General features: G+C 41.4%; 1 protein-coding gene across 2 annotated transcripts in view; it reads right to left on the reverse strand.

Moving 5' to 3' along the window:
- LOC137439811 (glutamate receptor ionotropic, kainate 2) overlaps window positions 1-19,786 on the reverse strand; it is a 426,037-nt gene that overhangs the window by 121,903 nt on the left and 284,348 nt on the right. For both annotated transcript variants that reach the window (XM_068135931.2, XM_078767891.1), the window contains exon 13: window positions 11,690-11,808. In XM_068135931.2, the coding sequence (XP_067992032.2) occupies window positions 11,690-11,808 (119 nt within the window). The remainder of the gene's footprint in view (window positions 1-11,689; window positions 11,809-19,786) is intronic.

Consider the following 19,786-nt stretch of genomic DNA (forward strand, 5'->3'; position numbering starts at 1 on the left):
GCATATGTATACCATCATGTATTGTCTTTACAACAAGTATGAACAAAATCGGTCCATACCACCGTTTTTTAGAGGCCATTTTTCCCCGCAAAGCGGGGGTTGGCCTTTTCGGGGACCGTGGTAGTTGTTGTTTTTTGGTCCCCTTTTTTGAAGCAATGTTTTACGGCCGGATGCCCTTCCTGACGCCAACCCTTTTTGCCGCCTTCAACGACACACCTCTGATATATGGTTGTGGACGCACGCATGCACGGACGGACAGACGAGACCCGATCCATAAGCGCCCGTTCTGGACTAAGTTATAAGCCCCGCTTTGGACATACAGAAATCTAATGGAAGCAAAATACATTGGATTAGCCATTTCTGGTCATTGATGAAAAGTCACGGTACTTTCCCATTCTGCAAGCCCATAGAATAATAGTGAATGGCTATCGCTCTAGATCAAATCAAGAAAGTGTTACGGCTTCATCGCTTCCGTTGTTGTGGTTTTCATCCACTTGAAACATTTCTGGTTCCATGTATTATTATTATTATTATGGTGGTTTGAGGGAAATGACGGTTATTGTTGTCAAAAGGTAAAAAGGTTAAAGTTTTAAATAATAATAATAATAATAATTCATTTATTTTGTATAGCGCTTTTCCAGAAGCCCAAAGGCGCTTTGACAGAGTGGAAAACATAATGCATAACAATACATGAAAACAACAATTGCAAAAAGACAAGAATCAAGAAAACAAACAGCAGCGATATACGGCATATATATAAGACAAGAATCAAAAAGACAAGACAAGAATCAATAGGGAAATATTTAAAGCAAAAGGAGGGAGAAGGAGAAGAGATAGTCAGGGGTTAAATGCTGTGGGTTGAATGTTGAATGCAGCGTTGAACAGGTGGGTCTTTAGTGATGTTTTGAATGTGGTGAGTGAGGAGGAGTCTCTGATGGTGTGAGGTAGTGAGTTCCAGAGGGTGGGAGCAGCGATGGAGAAGGCCCTGTCCCCCCAGGATCTGAATTTGGTCCGGATGGAGGGGGTCAGGAGGTTGGTACCAGCAGAGCGGAGGTTGCGGGTGGGAGTGTGTCTGGAGAGGAGGTCAGCCAGGTAGGATGGGGCCAGGTTATGGAGGGCTTTGTATGTCAAGAGGAGGATTTTGTACTGGATTCTCTGGGGGATGGGGAGCCAGTGAAGCTTGTAAAGGACGGGGGTGATGTGGTCACGGGTCCGGGAATGAGTGAGTAGACGGGCAGCGGAGTTCTGAATGTATTGGAGTTTATTGGTGATTTTTGAGGGTGAACCATAGAGGAGGCTATTGCAGTAGTCCAGACGGGAGGTGATGAAGGCGTGGATGAGGGTTTCTGCAGCCGTGGAGGAGAGGGATGAGCGGAGACGGGCAATGTTTTTCAGGTGAAAGAAGGCTGACTTTGTGATCTGTTTAGTGTATTTGTCGAAGGAAAGGGTTTGGTCAAAGATGACGCCAAGATTCCGGATGTGAGGGGAGGTGGATACTGGGATACCGTCGATGTTGAGGGCAAAGTTATGGGTGGATTTTGTGAGCGTTTTTGGGCCAATGATGATTATTTCAGATTTATCACAGTTAAGCTTGAGGAAGTTGATTTGAAGCCAGGATTTTATTTCAGTGATGCAGTTTGTCAGGATAGAGTGGGTGTCGGTGGAGACGGACTTGGTGGAGATGAAAAGCTGGATGTCATCGGCGAAGCAGTGGAATTGGAGACCATGACGGCGGATTAAGTGACCGAGCGGGGACAGGTAAAGGATGAAGAGGAGGGGGCCAAGAACTGAACCTTGGGGGACACCTTGGGGGAGGGGAGCAGTGGGGGATTTGCAGTTATTGATGGAGATGAACTGGCATCTGTCAGAGAGGTATGATTTAATCCAAGAGAGGGCAGTGCCGGTGACGTTAAAGGTGGATTCAAGTCGGGTGAGGAGGATAGTGTGATCGATGGTGTCAAAGGCAGCGCTGAGGTCGAGGAGGACGAGAATGTTGAGGTTGCCAGCGTCAGAGGAGAGGAGAAGGTCGTTGGTGATTTTGAGGAGAGCAGTTTCAGTACTGTGGTTGGAGCGGAATCCGGATTGGAATGTTTCATACAAGTTATTGGCAGAGAGATGATGTTTGAGTTGAGTGGCTACAGCGCGTTCCAAAACTTTTGACAGAAAGGGTAGGTTGGAGATGGGTCTGAAGTTGTTTAGGGTGTCAGGGTTTAGACCAGGTTTTTTTAGAATGGGGGTAACAGCAGCAATTTTGAGGGAAGGTGGGACGATGCCTGTAGACAGGGAGGAGTTTATTGTTGCAATGATAAGTGGAGAGAGAGCAGGGAGGGAGGCTTTGACAAAGCTGGAGGGGATGGGGTCAAGAGTGCAGGTGGCAGTTTTCATTCCTATGAGGAGTTCAGAGAGGTCAGTAGGAGAGATTGGGGAGAACCGAGACAGGGGATGGCAGGACAAGGGGGGGCAGGTGGTTGGAGGGGGAGCGGGTGCGGCGGTGGTCAAGCTGTTGTAGATGTTGTCAATTTTGCGTTGGAAGAAAGAGAGGAAGGAGATGCAGTTGTCTACTGTGAATGACTGGGTGGTGGTGTTCAGGGGGCGGAGGAGTTTGTTTATTGTCGAGAAGAGTGCTTTTGGGTTTCCGGAGCCAGAGTGGATAATTTGAGAGTAGTAGGCAGAGCGGGCGCGGGAGAGGGCATCTTTGTAGTGTTGTATGTGGTCCTTGTAGGCTTGGGAGTGAACTGTGAGACCCGTTTTATTGCGGAGTCTTTCAAGTTGGCGAGCACGAGTTTTCATCAGGTGGAGTTCAGGGGTAAACCAGGGAGCAGAATGGGTGAAAGAAACTGTTTTGGTTTTTACAGGCGCAAGCTGGTCAAGGCAGGAGGAGAGAGTGTGGTTGTAGTAGTCAGTGAGGTCGGAAGGGGTGTGGAGGTCAATGAAGGGAGAAGTGGACATTTTTTCAGAGAGGGTGGATGAGAATGAGGTAGGTGAAAGAGCGTTTAGCTTACGGAAGTTGATTGTGCGATAATGCCTTGGTGTTGGGGCGGGGATGTTGATGGTCAGAGTGATGGCTAAGTGGTCAGAGAGGGTGAGGTCGGAGCCATAGAGATGGTGCAAATTTAATCCAGTGGAGCAGACAAGGTCCAAAATGTGACCACGGATATGGGTAGGAAAGTCGACATGTTGAGTGAGGTTAAAGCAGGTGAGTAAATCAGTGAAGTCAGTGGTTATTGTGGAGTCAGTGGAGTCCATGTGGATATTGAAATCACCAAGGAGGAGGATTGAGGGGGAGAGGGAACATAGCTGGGTCAGAAAGTAGGAGAAGTCAGACAGGAATGATGGGTGTGGTTTGGGAGGGCGGTAGACGACAGCCATGACTGACTGCGTGTGACCAGAGAGTTTTAAAGCCAGGTGTTCAAATGATGGAGCAGATGAGATGGAGATGAGGTTGGTCTTGATGTCTTGACGGTGGATAACGGCAATTCCACCACCTCGGCCCTCCGAGCGTGGTTTATTGACGTAGGAATATCCATTGGGTGTGGTGAGGTTGAGTGTGTAGTAGTCCAGAGGTTGTTGCCAGGTTTCGGTGAGACAGAGAAAGTCCAGTTTGTTATCCAGGATGTATTCGTTCAGGATGAGGCATTTATTGTTGAGGGACCGGGTGTTGAACAGGGTGAGCTTGATGTTGTTTTGAACAGCAGGGATGAATTCAGGTGATTTAGCCAGGGTTCGTAGGCAAGAGGTGCGATCGTGTGGGTTGCTGTGACCAGGTGCGCTGGGACGAAGAGTGAGAGTGCGCTGAGCCGACCAGAGGACGGGGATGGAGTGACCTGATTGCAAATAAACAAACTTGCGACCGGAGCCACGGTGAATGTACCTGGGTCGTCGGAGGAGTCCATTTGATTTGATGGCAGAGATGCATGATGGGGTGGAGCGGGTATTGAGCAGAAGGTGTCGACGGAACCGGAACCGGACGACGAGGAAGCGGAAGGAGAAGAAAAAGATGGCGGAGCGAAAAAGTCGGAGAAGAAGCGGGTTGCTTTGCGGTGGATCGAACGTTGTCGAGCAAGAGTCATGTACTTTGGATTTCCTGGGGGAAAAGGATTTCTGCGATAAAGTGGTTATCGCTGTGACGGATCATCCTGCGTGTCAGGTTTGGCGTTAGATTCCGAAGAATCATCGCCGGGTCGTTGCGACTCGAGAACGAGCCGTCGGCCATTTTGACTCACGCGCTTCGCGCGTCGAGCAAACTTTCCTTGCTTCGTCAACCGTTTCCACCGCTTTCAGACGTATCTGTGGTGTGTGTGCACCGAGGCTTTTGACGATTACTTTGCGGCTCGCCGACTGTGAACAGTGAAAGTTCATACCTGGAGGGCGCCTTTGGATTTCCCAGTCGCCGTGAGTGCGTGCGCCTTTGTGCCGCTTTAACCACGTGACCCTTTTCTCCGCTTTGGCCGCGTGCGCCTTTGTGCCGTTTTGGGCGGCGCGACTGTGCCTGTCATCTGAACGAGATTCTGGTTTCGATTCGACATCGTTTCGTTGATCACTGGAGGGGATCAAATCTGAGCTCGAAGACGGGAATATGGAGACATTGGAGAATGTTCTTTTCCACTCACTTGGAGCACAGTGAATTACCTTATGCATGTTAGCTGATGGTACCATCATAGGAGATATATTGATTGTACTCTTGATTCCTATTATTGTTGTACTGTTATTCTTGTGTGATTTTTAATACAATATTTGTTTGTATTATTGGTGTTTGTATTATTTGCAATTGGGGTGGTTTTACCATTGATTTTTTGACACAGGGTAACATATTTTTCTGCCGTGACTCCTTTTGGGGCTCGGAGGTACACCGTGACCAGGGGGTTGGGGAGGAGCACGTAACAAAAGAAAGAACAAAAGATGTCGTGTATTCATCATCACTTCGCTGAGTATGGTGAGAAAACTGGCGCCATTGTTATGACGTCGCTTGTACCCAGAGTATCCCAGAAATGAGATGGTAGTGACGTCACTCAGTGGTTGTGTTAAGTGTTTGTCTCGTCAGTATGTCCTTTTGTGTGTGTGTGTGTGTGTGTGTGTGTGTGTGTGTGTGCGTGCGTGCGTGTGTGTGTGAGCTCTATTACGAGCCTTAGCCCATGTATATATATTTTTATTTTTATTTTTTTTAAGGATCCCCGACAATTTTGCTGTGGAAGTGATGGGCTAGTTGCTCAACTGTTGTGAATGCTGCCTGTCTGGTTGCAGCTTTGTGTCTTAGATGGTGAAGAGCGATAAGTTGCTGCTGGTCGAAAGCAACCATTGATCACTTGTAGGGTTGAATTGAGCTGTACATCTACTTTTCTCGTGTTTTCTTCTACCCCAAGTAGGTGCAGATTATTCTGCAGGGATGCACACAAGTGCAAGCGTGGAAGACCGCAGGTTTGGAAACTCCATTCACTGCTGTATGCTGATGAATCATTTCCTTGTTAGTCTTGCTGGCCAGAAACAGGTTCTTCATTGTGACATATTTGAACAGCAAATGTCACTTGTGCTCAAACGTTTCCTCCTGTTGTTTTGCCAGAGAGCAGACTCTCTTATGGACGTTCTATTATATCCAGGAAACACAAATGCCTCTCTGTACTTTCTCATGATGTAATGCAGAGAATGTAAAATACTCTGATATGTATTGATCCATGTGGCCATGGGGATACAATGAATAAGTGCCACAGTAAATCACACATACTAGTCTTGTTTAAGGAAATATACATTGTATGCAATGAATTTATCAGTGTTCCATCTGCTAACAGAACTTGGTGGGTATTAAAGATCACACAATGTCTTTAGCAAAGAGTATGTGAGTTATCACCAACACCCTGAACAAATTACAAATTCCTGCCACCTTTAGTCGAATATCAGGTCTGGCCAGCCAGTTCGTGAAAGACTTTCGCGAAATTCCCCCACCCCCTTAGTTGCCCCCAGAATAAATTGAAAATAACTGGTGCCAATAAAGTTATAGTAGTAGTAGTAGTAGTCATCATCATGGATAATTGTCTTATAATATTCTAATCCCTATAGGTATTACTACTATTATTATAATCCATGGGGAGGACTAAATTCCTCCTTAGGAAATGACCCACTGAGTGTGGTGAGAAAAGCGGCGCCACAGTTGTGTCGGCGCTTGTACCCAGCGTACCCCGGGGAGTGATGGCACTTCCCCCAAGTTCAGTGGCTGTTTGTCCCGTCTACCAGTCTAGTGTTGTGTTGCGTATTTCTGTCTGTATATTAAGTGTGTGTTCGTGTGTGTGTGTGTGTGTCAGCTCCACTCCGAGCTCGTGTTAAAAAAATTGTGTTAAAAACACCAAAAACAGAATGTTGTATAAAATAGACCTTCGTAAATGTTTTGCCTTATCTACCGAAGGTGCAGAATATTCAACATTCAACATTCATTTGAAGTTATGGATTCAACATTCATTTTATTGTTTGTTTGTTTGTGAGCAGGATATCTGAAAAAGTTGTGGACAGATTATGACAAAATTAGGTGGATGAGTTGGGTAGGTGACAAGAACGAGCCAATTCGATTTTGGTTCAGGTCCGGATCCAGATCTCATCTATCGGTGGGATACAAAACGTAACCTGTTCAGCCTGGCGGAGGTATGTGCTCCACCGGGTGTCATTCTAGTTATCTGATGAGATCTAAAGGAATGGCCATTATGATTATTCCATGGGCTTCCATAATGGGAAATGAGCTTGATCTTTCATCAATGACCTTGAACATAGCTAACCGTGTTTATTTTGTTTTGCTTCCATTACATTTAAGGATGCCAAAAATATCATCAAAGAGTGTTATACAACATCATTCTACATTTATTACACGAGGAGTTGGTGATTTGTTTTATATTTGGTGGCCATCTTGTTTTATCCCATTTCTCGTGTTTTCCCAGAACACAGTTTATTTGGACTGTATGTGTTGCAGTGGACATTATCTGGGAATAAAGCGATGTAGATATGTTCTGTTGCAATTTCTGGTAGGTTGATCCTGCTATTTTATTGTTATCTTATTTTTTCCCGAAAAAATGCTTTAACCAATAGTACTTTAACCAATAAATACTATGGTGAAGGACAGCAAGGGATCGCTAACTCTACATTTCAGAGAGATTTTTGGCACCCCTAAAGGATGATCTCGTTCATATGCATTATTTAGGTACTTTCGTCCACCGTATATCTTGGAGATTTTGCTTGGAACTCTGCTTTGTGGAAGTATTTTTATTTAGCAATTCTAAATAGGGGTCCTTCGGTGTTGGCCAATTAGGTTGAGGCTTTCTCCCACCAGAGGCATCTTTGTAGTTCAGTGGTCAAAACATTCCAACATCACTGAGATTGATGAAGCATTTGCTCAAAGTTCCTTTCATGGTACGTGTGCTACACGACATACAAGCCTGCTGGCAAATTTTGTATTTTATGCTAAGTTTGTCTTCCAAACAACTTCTAAAGGTAGATATACACTTACCCAAGAAAATATTTAAAAAATAAATTAGTAAAGTGCAAAAGATGCTTGTGCTTCATATACAGGCTTCATTCGTTGCTGGTCTTTTCGCTAGAAATTGCTAGTCTAATCCGTTGGTAGTTTGAATGCGAGTACAAATACATTTACTCAATAACAAATTGTACTGTAATTATACGATGAAAACTGTTGAACTAGCCAAATGATGCACTGTGAAAATGATATGCAATTTATTGTTGCACTGGGCCAAAGGATAACGCACTCATGTTGATTTACGATTGACTAAACCATTGGCCTGACAGCAACAAAATGCAATAAGCATGACGTACTTTGACAGATAAATCTTTTCACAAAATGTAGCTTAACATTTGCTTAGATCTCATAAACTGATCAAGGGGTGTTTGGAGTTGCAGATACCACGAGACACCAAACAGCCTTCCGTGAACCCATTTCCTGCCACCTTCTGAAATCTATGCCAGACAAAATGCTGGCAAGTAAGGGGTTAAAGATCGTGGAAAGCACAACCAGAGGTACAGCCCCATGGAGACTGACATGCACCCAAGGTAACGTCGGGGCATTGGGCAAACACCAGCTCGTAGCTTGCCCCTCGGTGGACTATTTCAACGATACAAAGCCGAATGTGTTGAGCTGGTTGGTTGAGCCAATTCCACCAACCAAAAAACTCCAATAGATGCCTCAACAATCCTCTCCAAGAAGTTCTGTCACTCAAGCTTTTGGGTCTCAATATCTGCCATGATCTTTCCTGGGAAAACCACATTTCCAATCTGGCTTCCAAAGCCAATCGCCGACTGGGCATCCTCCGTCGTGTGAAGTCCTTCCTTGGCACACCTGAGCTCCTCACCACATACAAGGCTTTCATCCGCAGCTCAATGGAATACTGTTCCCCCCTCTGGGCCGGTGTTCCTGCCTCACACCAAGCTCGTCTTCACGCTGTTGAAACCAAAGCGTTCAGAATCATTGGAATCTCCCACGATGAAGCTAACTCCGAGGACCTTTCACTCACTCACAGCAGGCAGGTTGGTGGGCTTTCTGTCTCCTACCGACTCCTATCCGGCTTCGCTCCCCCAGCTCTGTCTGGGCTCTGTCCCCCAAATATTCCTACAGGACGCACAAGATCTGCCTGCAACCCTCTTACGGTTAAACTGTCAAAATCAAGACTCTCTGCTCACCTTCACTCCTTCATTCCTCTTTTCTCCCGCCTCTGGAACAAACTCCCTCACTCTCTTCAATCCCAATCCTCCCTCCAGGTCTTTAAAACAGCTGTTCACCACCATCTCTTATCTTCCCTCATCCAAAAACATGATCTTTTCTACCACCATTAATTCACCCCAGATCCACTTTTTTGAAATACCGACTTCTTTCCTAGAAGTTCTACCAGTTTCCCTGTGTTTTTTTTTAACCTCTCCCACCCCACCTCCCCTCCCCCCTCACATCTGTTACCCTTCCCATGCCCCCTCCCCCGAAACCCTCTTCCTCCTACAGATCTCCTGATGTCCCTCTTCTCTACTGTTGTACTTGTGTGCTTTCCTCTCTCTCCCAATCTTGTCTCCCACTCTCTTGATCTTTTTTTTTGTGTCAGTTTGTTTTTATGTGATTAATGTTAGCTCTTACACGAGCCTCGATCTTGTACACAAAATATCGAGCAAGCTTGGTCTTTGAGTGGAGGAAAATGTTGAGCTCACCAAGTCAACCCAGTCAAGCCTACAGTATAATAGAAACAGGCTATAATATATGAGGGTACAGATAGGGCAATGGAACGGGGGAAAGGGCGAAATTAGGGAAAGGGAAAAAGTGGGGAAAGGCTTCAGGAAAGAATATCTCCCCATTGGTAACACAGTTAACAAAAGCAAGTGAAAGATTAATGAAAACAAGTAACAAATGTTATACCCGGGCATGACAACATAAAAATAATCAAATCTTAGATGAAATAAACTTAAATATGCACGATTTGATCAGAAGGCCAAACACAGATTGCAATTTTCCTTGAACGACACAGATATGAAATAATAGTGAGATAAGCAAATGGAAGCATAAGCGGCTTTTGTGGAGGAAGGCCGTCTGTTATCATGCGACAGGATTTACAAACCCCCTACCAAGCACGTGTCATCCCAAGGGGATTCTTAACATCGGGATGACCGGCAAAAGGAAAGGTTTTCTCGTCTGCTTGGGTTCATGCACGGGACACAATGATGTTAGTTACCATGGAGCCACCTTAGATCTTAATTGTTTTTGGAAGCAAATGCACACAGACCACTTACACTGTTCAGCCGACACCCACATCCACCCAGAAGCACTAATAAAGACAATACCTGAAATTATATCAAATAAAAACAAACATGTGGAACACAAATAATTAGTTTAGCCATGCAATGTTTAACTGTCGAATAACTCCTCATCAATCAGAGCGCACAAACTGCAGGCCGTACTGTGTGGATCAAGGCTATTACCACGATTTTCACGCATGTGTCGGTGGGCAGAGGATTACATACAAGTAGCATGTCCTGAGTTTTGTTAAAATAGGGTTAGCGATTTATTTATTTATTTTACATTGCGTTCACCTTGTTAATAATGTAAGTTTATGAATATTTTAGTCATGTAATAATATAATATTAAATAACAATATAATAATTATAATACAGGGTGAGCCAGAAATATGGTCATTTTAAAATTCATGTGAAGGAAATAAAAAATTGTATTTGAAAATAAATTCATTCATGATATTGAAGTACATGACATGCATTTTTATTATTTTTATTTTTTGCTGATTTAGTTTTCTTTTTTGCAGGCAGAACACTTGAGTGACCATGTGGAACTGGTCGGGTGAAGAACGCGCTTTCGCTATCAAAGCTTTTTACAAGAATAATGATCGTGCAACTGCTGCACAACGTCAATTCAAACTCCATTTCAATGTTCAACGTCATGGAAATGTGCTGTCTGTTCGTGCTATCAAGTTATGGGTTCAGAAGTTTGAGAGGACCGGTTCAACTTTAAAAGAGAAACCGCCGGGAGCACCCAAATCAGTAAGAACGGCACAAAACATTAAGTGTGTAAGGGAGTCAGTTTTGATAAGTCCGCATCGCTCCAGCGGAAAGCGTGAAAGCATGCATCAGCCTTAAGAATTTCTCACACGTCACTACGCCGCATATTGCATAAGGATTTAAACTTTTATCCCTATGAAATTCAAACTGTCCAGGAATGACGTGGTTTCAGTAAGATGGTGCAACCTCCCACACCGCCAGAGTGTCCATGACTACTGCAAGGGCGCTCTTTCCAAAGCATGTCATTTCCAGAAACGGTGATATTCCATGGCCAGCGAGGTCACCCAATTTGACTACATGTGCTTATTTCTTGTGGTCATATCTAAAGGACAAAGTGTATGTTAACCGTCCACAAACTCTTCAGGAACTTAAGGAAAACATCAGACGCTAAATCAATGATATTGACATGGCCATGTTGCAGAACGTCATGAATAATTGGCGTCCAAGATTAGAGGAATGTATCAGACGAAATGGTGTGCATCTCCTAGATGATCTTTTCCACAAATAAATGGCATGTTATGTACTTCACTTTCTTGTAAGAATTTGTTTTGAAATACTACTTTTTATTTCCTTTACAGGAGTGTTAAAAATAACCATATTTCTGACTCACCCTGTATATAAAGTAATATCAATATATTTTTTTTTAGCAATAACTAGTATTTATTAATATTTTAATTTAGTAATGCTGGTAATTTTTGTGAATAACATTTTAATATTTTTGCTTCCCTGTTCTGAGAATTTTGTTTTCGAAATTTGTTTCTCAACAAAATATCGTCAAACAAATGGAGATGTATACGAATTATGCTACATGTACTAGTGAATATTTATGATGCAAGATTCAAAACATTCATATCAAGATTATAAAACTCAAAATATTCATACAAGACTCGTTTACACTTCCGTTGATTGAAACATGAGTGGTAACTGACGATTTTCCCTTTGGCATTAATGGTTTTGGGTTTTTTGTCTCAACCTTGCTCCCCAAAACGATTAAAGTTTCGCAAGGCAGGATGGATGCAGAAGTCAATAGGGTCATACAAAGATGGATGCTATAGCAGCGCGGAGTGGGGAGGGGGCGGGACAAGTAAAGTGGTAAAAGACAGGACAGGGCAAGCTGGTGACCAGGTGTGTACCAGCCTCGTGAGCCGTCTACCTTGCCGCATGAGAGCTCCAATGCCAAACCAGAAGCTGTTTATCAGAGTGAAATTGTTTTCCACGACCTCGGAGTCCGGGTTGCAAGGATGTGGGTTGTACCACTCGTAGGGGCTGAACCTAAACAAAGAGGGCAGAAGGTATCACGAGTGAGAACCGCCATGAGTGAGCCCACCAGAAATCACCACTGAACGTTTCGAGCTCCAAGCGCTCTCGTCTCTCACAGAACAAGGGCCCGGTCATCGCAGTGAGGGCACCTTACGGACAGACAGAAATTAGCACAAGAACAAGACAGTGACATTTTTTGAAAGCCTCGATTACATAGCTCATCTCTTACTGTCTGCATGAATGGTTCTTCTCAAGACCGAGTTTGTTTCTCTATCAATTTCAAACTTCTGTCATCAACATTTTACCTTCCTTTCTTGTGGTTTGGATAGCACATTGATTTGCATAACAGATCACATGACAATGGTCACCTGAAGCACCTCATTGGTGTTTCAAAGGACTTTGTTGCAGAATTTTTATGTACATGATTAAAAGGTGCATTTTTTTTGGTCAAGTTTACAGGCTGGAGAAATTAAAATTAAGGTAAATATTACCATCATATCGAGATATTTTTTATAACATTTATGACAACCTCAAGTCCTGGTTAACGAGTGCAAATAAAGGGTGGATGAGCTCCCATAAGGAGTCAACCGCAATCCAGTAAGGAGATGGTGTATTCTAAATAACACCCGTCCGGTTTGGAACGGTTCAAGTCATACCAATAACGTTAAAAACGGTATGTGCTGCTTCCTTGCTTGAAAAGGATAGAGCATGAACAATCACTATCGAATGGCATCCATGAAGAGGAGGAAATTCCTCTTGTGTAAATGCCCCGCTGAGTACGGTGAGAAAAGCTGCGCCATTGTTATGACGTACTGGTACCCAGAGAATTCTGGGAAGTGATGATAGTGACGTCACTTCCCCCAAGCTCAGTGGCTGTGTTAAGTGTTTGTCTCATCAGTATGTCCTTGTGTGTGTGTGTGTGTGTGTGTGTGTGTGTGTGTGTGTGTGTGTGTGTGTGTGTGTGTGTGTGTCTGTGTGTGTCTCAGCTCTATTACGAGCCTGAACCCATGTTTAAAATAAAACACAAAAACAGAGATGCTCCTTCCATTAAAATTCAGTGAAGGCCGAGCTCCGAGGTTTCCATAATCAGTGATTACCAGATGGAGTTGCGTGTGGAGCGAACTAATAAACAGCGTTGATTGTGTGGTGTGCGGATCTTCACGATAAGCTGCTTCATTAGCGTTTTTGTTCAAATCCATGCTCATATATTCATGTCTCTTGTGCTCCGCCTTTTGACACGACTTGATGGAAATATAATGTAATTATACTTGGATTGGAGATCGAGTTTCGAAAAGGCCAACTTTTACGAGCTATAAATGAAATGCGTAGAGCCTCAAAGCAAAAATATCACGAATATTTTGAGTTTATTGAAAATTACTTTTGCTGCTTGAGAATAGCCTCAGTTGAATAAAAAAGGAAAATTAATTGAGATTATATCTTATTTTTATTAAATATACGATTTCGTTCAATATTTCTATGTTGACATCAAAGTGAAGGTAAAGGTGTTTCATACATATGCTTGGACGATAAATATCGGTGTGACAAGCACTTTCTGTTTTTGTTCGTGTGTCTCATAAAGTGATACTTCCAATGAAGACTAAAGCTCTGAGGCTTCTCCGCATACAGGTAAATATAAGCTTTTGAAGTAGTGTTGAAGCTCAGGGAAAGGTTCACGAAGGGTTAATGCCCAAAACGATAGCTCCTCCTTGCTTCCCACGACGGTTAGCATTCCTCAATCAACGCCCTGCTGATTCCATCGATTGTTCTACCTGTCGGCCGAGGCAGATCGAAACTAGCCTTCACCAGCAAGACTATTTGTTCATTGTACTTTTGGAACTGTCTGGAAGATTTTTCTGGACAGTTTAAAATACAGTAGAAAAAATACAAAGGTCACTCCTCTGCCCTTGAAAACTGAGATTGAGATGGTGATGAGATTGTTGCTGCTAATGGTGCAAGTTGTTCTACGGAGGTTTCAAAAAGCATTTCCAGAATACACACCAAATCTATGTTTCAATAATGCAAGGAATAGCATCCAAAGGTGTTCGTGTTGAACCTTCTGTGGTTTTTTTTTCAACGAATTATTCAAAATTACTTTTCATAGTTATTGGCGAGACTAAAAATTGAAAGACATTGGAAGACATTTTAAGGCAAAAACTGGGGGATAGGTTATGGCTCAAGTTGATGGTGGAGAGCCGGAGCACACCATGAGCCAATACCAATCACAACAGGCCTAATGAATGATGGCTTCAGCACACCGGCTGGAACGTCCTGTCCTCTTTCAGTGAAAAAGGTAACATGGTGGAAATAATTTGATCTACTGCAAAGCTGAAAGTTTCCACGCATCACCTGTTTCTTTAATGGCTGAAAAGGGCCACCCTAATACAATACTGCAGAAACATTTTGGCTTGTTCCAGATCATGTCACCATCTCATCACCTTGTGAAACTCCTACCATTGTGACCTTTTTCTGTTATTCCTCGTGCTGAGAATTCTGAGGTACCCCAAGACCAACCTGTGTTGGTGACAATCCCATGATGAAGATCGAACGAGATTGCTGGTTGACATACAAAGGATATGAGGTAACATATTTCATAATAATGAAATAAACATCGTGTGTCCCTCGATCATTAAGGAGACAACATGTGCTGCGCAAAAACTAAACTCGGCATGTCAATGAATTAATTTTTCACTGGGTTTAGTTTTGGAGAAGTAAAAACAATTAATTTGAAAACATTGACCAAATTGAAGTAATACACATTTTTTGTAATGATAAAAAATTTAAATACATTCTACGACTATATTCGAAGAATCGTGAAAGAGGAATGAATGGTAGTTTATAGGTGTATGGAGTGAATACAGGAAGAAATGCAGTACTTTGATGATTATATATATATATATCTATATATATATATATATAATGCCTTTTTCTGGAGGATGTTATAGTAACTGGAGCCTGTTGTCTGTTGTTTCTATGCATTTCACCTCTTCTCATCATTCTTGTCTGTTTATCAACCCCCCATTGCCGGATTAACCATTAGGCAGACAAGGCATGTGCCTTAGGGCCAGCCAAAAATTCGGGCCACCAAAATGGATTGAAGTTCCGTAATTGAAGAGTCTGCAGTTGTAAATGCGCGCAAGGTTACAATCTAAGGTCTAGTAAACTGTAAAGCAAAGTGCCAAATCTGTGCATGTTTTGTCATACACTGCAAATTGTATAGACTAAACTAGTTTGAAAGTAGTTTCTTTTCACGTTAAATATTTGTCTTTTTTTGTATTAAATATTTTGTTCATGAATCAGTTCATCTTTTGTCTGGGGTCCATTTCCATGAGCCCGAGATCTAATTTAAATTGTTCAGGCCATTCTCTAAAATTTCAAAACGTGCCTTAGGGCCAGCCGAGGCTTAATCCGGCACTGCCCCCCCCCCCCCCCACCCCCATCACTCTCACTCTCATTATCTTCTCCACGTCTTCCTCTCCCAGGGGATATTATGGTCGACGATGTCAATATAAACAAAGTTTCTTGTATTAAAGTTTTCTAACAATTGATGATAAATTGTTGTTGAAAACCCATGTTGACAACTTGTGTAAGATTATTTCAAGAAATGTTGGAGTTATTAGTAAATTGAAATTACACTTTCCTTCATCTGTGTTATCCATGCTGCATTCCACATTGATTTAACTTTATTTAAACTATGGTATACTCTACTCACCTGGGACAGCTCATGAAAAAATAAATTGGATAGAATAAATATAGAATAGAAGGATAGAATTGCTTAACAAAGGCAATTACAATTGTTTCTAAATACTGGAATACGTTATAATTCTGATATTTTGTTTTATAAAATTAATTTCCTAAAAGTGATTGATTTGTATCTGTTTCATTTAGAACTATTGATGTTTAAAATGAATAGCAATGACTTGCTACAGCTGTTGCCTAGTATATTCATGAAGAATATTTAATATTACAACTACTCCACAACACAGGCTAATTTTTATGATCTACCATTCCCAAGAATTCCACAAATAGGGTGTTTATTTTTAACAGCCATAGATTCTGGAATTACATATTAAAGAAATGAAAGGCTTGAATGAAAATTCCAAATATTTCTCTTAAGTTCATACTGTTTAATTCATGAATAAGTTACTGGAGTCATTGAAATGGTATAATTAACCTCACACTTCATCTGCATATTAGAATATACAACTACAGTGTGTGAAATAATGTGCATAATGTAGTAGATATGTAGACCTTCTTTCCCCTTTTCCTATTCTTTTCCTTCTCATTTGTCCCTTTTTCATTCCAAACTTTGTGTCTTCAGTGGTTAATTGAGATTTATACCAAGGATCGAAAATTTACAAACTTGCTTTTTATTAAGTTCCTCCATGTGAAATTAAGAAATGAAGTGTGCAACATTATGTTTTTGTGTTCTACTTATTTATATCATACAATTTTTTATTTTACTTCATGTTTTCATTGTCTAATATGAAAATTGTTTTTTATTGTAATTCATTTAAAAAAAGAAACTAAAACTTGAAACGTAAATGCCTCGTTAAATGAAAGTGTCAAACCTGACTGATGAGCGCAAGACCCCTCTGGCACACGTTAAACCAGAACCTTCAAAACACCTTTGTGAAATTGCTCCAGAATTTAGATATTTCAAACTCCTCAATATATAGAGGTTTAAATATCCAGCTTTGCAAGACACACCAACCCTGATATGATAAACTTGCTGCAATCTAAGGCATTACTTAATTGATGATGTCCTGTAGGATGTGGCATGAGGAAGAACAAAATGTTTATTTATTTATTTTTTACTCATTCTCACGATAAGGATCTGTGCACAATCTTAGTTTTCAACCACTTTACATTCCTGAGATGTATAACATAGAATAATTTGGTATATCACATAATCGATGATGTCATTTGCAGGGCATTAAGTGAGGAAATAATGATGAGGTACTTCAGATCTTTAGAGTTTAGAGACATATTCATAATACACTACTCACAATAAGTTAGGGATATTGTGGGAGTGAGTTTTTTTTTTATAGGGGTTAGGGTTGGGGTATTGAAATCAAGAATGCTGTGTTTTTTCACACTCATTAATAACCATAGAATTAGGACCAACAACTTTTTTCAACATAATTAATACACAAAATCAACCACACCAAAGAACCTGCCAATATCCCTAACTTATTGTGAGTAGTGTAGGTCACATAACTGTGAATTGTTTGTGAAACTTTGATTTTTCAGTCAAAAGTAGTCAAGCAGTTGTTTATGACCAGGAAGGAATGTGGGAAAAACATGAAATAAGGGTGGGGAGGGTTAATCGTGTTACAAAGGAGGCACAATGATGATAATCAAACTATAAAAAAAAAATCTATGACATCAAATGCTAATGATGAAAGTTCAGGTTTAAGAGAGGATCACAATGGGAGATAAGCTGAAAACTTTTTGTTTGACAAGGTTGTCAAACAAGCCTGGGACATGAATGTAGTTTTTGTGAAGATTTATGTTTTATGCACAAGGTGAAAGAAAGTCAGTTAGTTAATGTTTGCAATCCAATTAGCAAGAAACGACATGGAAAATGCATCAAAACCATGCAACTTAGTGGTCTTTATACTCAATGGTTCCCAATATTGCCTAAGTTAAACCAGTGCAGTTTACAAATAATAATGCGTCGTTTGTTCCATAATATCTTGGGCTACTAGGGCAAGCTCCTCTGTTGGTCTTATTAGTTACAGGAGCAGTAAAAAACGAGAGCAATGCGACTTTGTCACCAATATGCCTCTGCATAGTCCCACAACGGGTAGATGCCCTTGTTCACCATCCTAAAAATAAACAAGTTTGATTTAAATCCCTTCAGCTGTTTTCAAGTATCACATTTTCACCAGCCATGACAGGTTTCACATCGGTCGGTAAAGTGGTTTCACAGAAAGGGATTTTAAAAAATATCAGCTTTCAAGCTAATATGGCTGCCACACCACGTGATATATGACCTTAACAAATGTACACTCTGCATATGTATGGATAGGGGATCACGTTTGTGAAGTTTCGTGTTGATCGGATAAGGTTCGTTTTTATATCCAAGATGGCTGCTAAACCACGTGACCTACAATATCATCATTTTCAAACTATATGCAACAATGGTGCTAGATATTTGTAAAATTTCGCATCAATAGGGTAAGTGGTTTCAGAGATATCATTATTTAATATTTTCCTTCACCCAATATGGCTGCCACACCATGTGACCAATGATGTTTTCATGATCATCTTTTAATCGCCATGCCAAGTCAATGACGCACATAAAGTTTCGAGTCAATCGATTGGTGGTTTGAGAGAAGATGTTTTTTAAGGTTTTGGGTTGAATCCAATATGACTGCCAAACAATGTGACCTATGATGCCATAAATTTAATATTTCAATACAAATAGGTCATAGATAATATGCAGGCAATTTCAGATTTTAGGATAAGGAATTGGATTATTATATTTTTGGCTGATATACCTCTTCACCTATGATATCATCATTATCATGCTTTTGTTCCCCATTGGGAGTACTTGACAATGTGCCAAGTTTCAATTTTTTCCATTCAGCGGTTTCTGAGAAATATATTTTTAATCATTTGCGTTTAATCTAAGATGGCTGCCACACCACGTGACCTATGACGTCACAATTATCATAAAAACATTCTGCATGGGTGTCACTCCTATCCTGAAAGTTTAGTCTCAATTGGACATGTGGTTGCTGAGAAAAACGAGGTTTAGCCCGTATGGACAGACGGACGGACGGACGGACACCCGAAAACATAATGGGGCGGAGACGTAAAAAAAAACATTTTAACCATTTTAACAATTTCTTATCAAATCAAAACATTCATATTATGTCCTAATCATATGTGAATCACAGGCAAACTGGTGCACACATTTAAAGGCCAGCAATTTAGACCAAAGGTATCTCTTCTACTAAATAATGGTTGTGTGTAACCCTTTATTTTAATGATGTCGTACATCACAGACATGATGACATCACAGACAGTCGTACATGTCGTACATCATCATTGTAGGCAGAGTTTGAAACGCAAGGCCATAACCGTACCCCTATACACGGACCACGGTCTGCCCTTTGTTTTGGCTGCTGGAGGCTAGTGAAAGGAACCTAAGGAATCATAGCTGCAAAAGCTCCATTGACAACCGCTTTGTTTTGCTTTATTGGCAAGAAGCCATCTTGAATGATGACTGTGTTGAGGGCGATGTGGATGTTTCACTCATTTGTGTTTGAATGAAAAATTAATTTTTTTCTGTCGTGCCAAAATACCAGATGCAATAGCATTTTACTATTAATGACAATATTCTTCCAATTACCGCTGTGATCTCCAATGGGAATCCTGAGAGTTGAGTCCCTTTCCCTCCCTGCTCCCCGTCCCCTTCAGAAGCTACAAATGACAGATTTTCTTCCCCCATTCCTCCGCGAGAAATGAGCAATTCTGGACTTTTTTTTATATGCTTTTATTATTATTATTATTATTTTATTTATTATTTTGCTTTACTAAGCAAACACCAGTTTTATGATTTCTAGGGGATTTTTTTGGGATTCGTCCTGTGCTTACATCTTATCCACGGAATGATCGGAACTGCCCAAGGCATGGCAAATATCTGTTCCATGATGGCATGTACAGTACCTCTGCATCAGATATCAGGTGAGTTGTTGAGTATAAGCAATACCAATTAAACCCTGAACAAGTACAGATACATTCAAAGTACACCGCCCCCATGCCAAATAATTAAATATCCTACAGCGCGGCATTGCCGAGGCGCCTCTGGCGCCCGGCAATACCGCAGTGCAGCTCATAGAGGCTGCATTGGGAGGGAGAGGTGTACGCTAATTGATTGATTAATTGTATGATTAAAATCAATAAAAGATTATCACAAAATATTTTCTTAATCAATTGGCTAATAGCTTAACTAAACCACTAGTGCTTCATCCGAAGATGT

The sequence above is a fragment of the Myxine glutinosa genome, chromosome 14 (assembly GCF_964187855.1).
Source record: "Myxine glutinosa chromosome 14, kmMyxGlut1.1, whole genome shotgun sequence".
NCBI lineage: Eukaryota > Metazoa > Chordata > Myxini > Myxiniformes > Myxinidae > Myxine > Myxine glutinosa.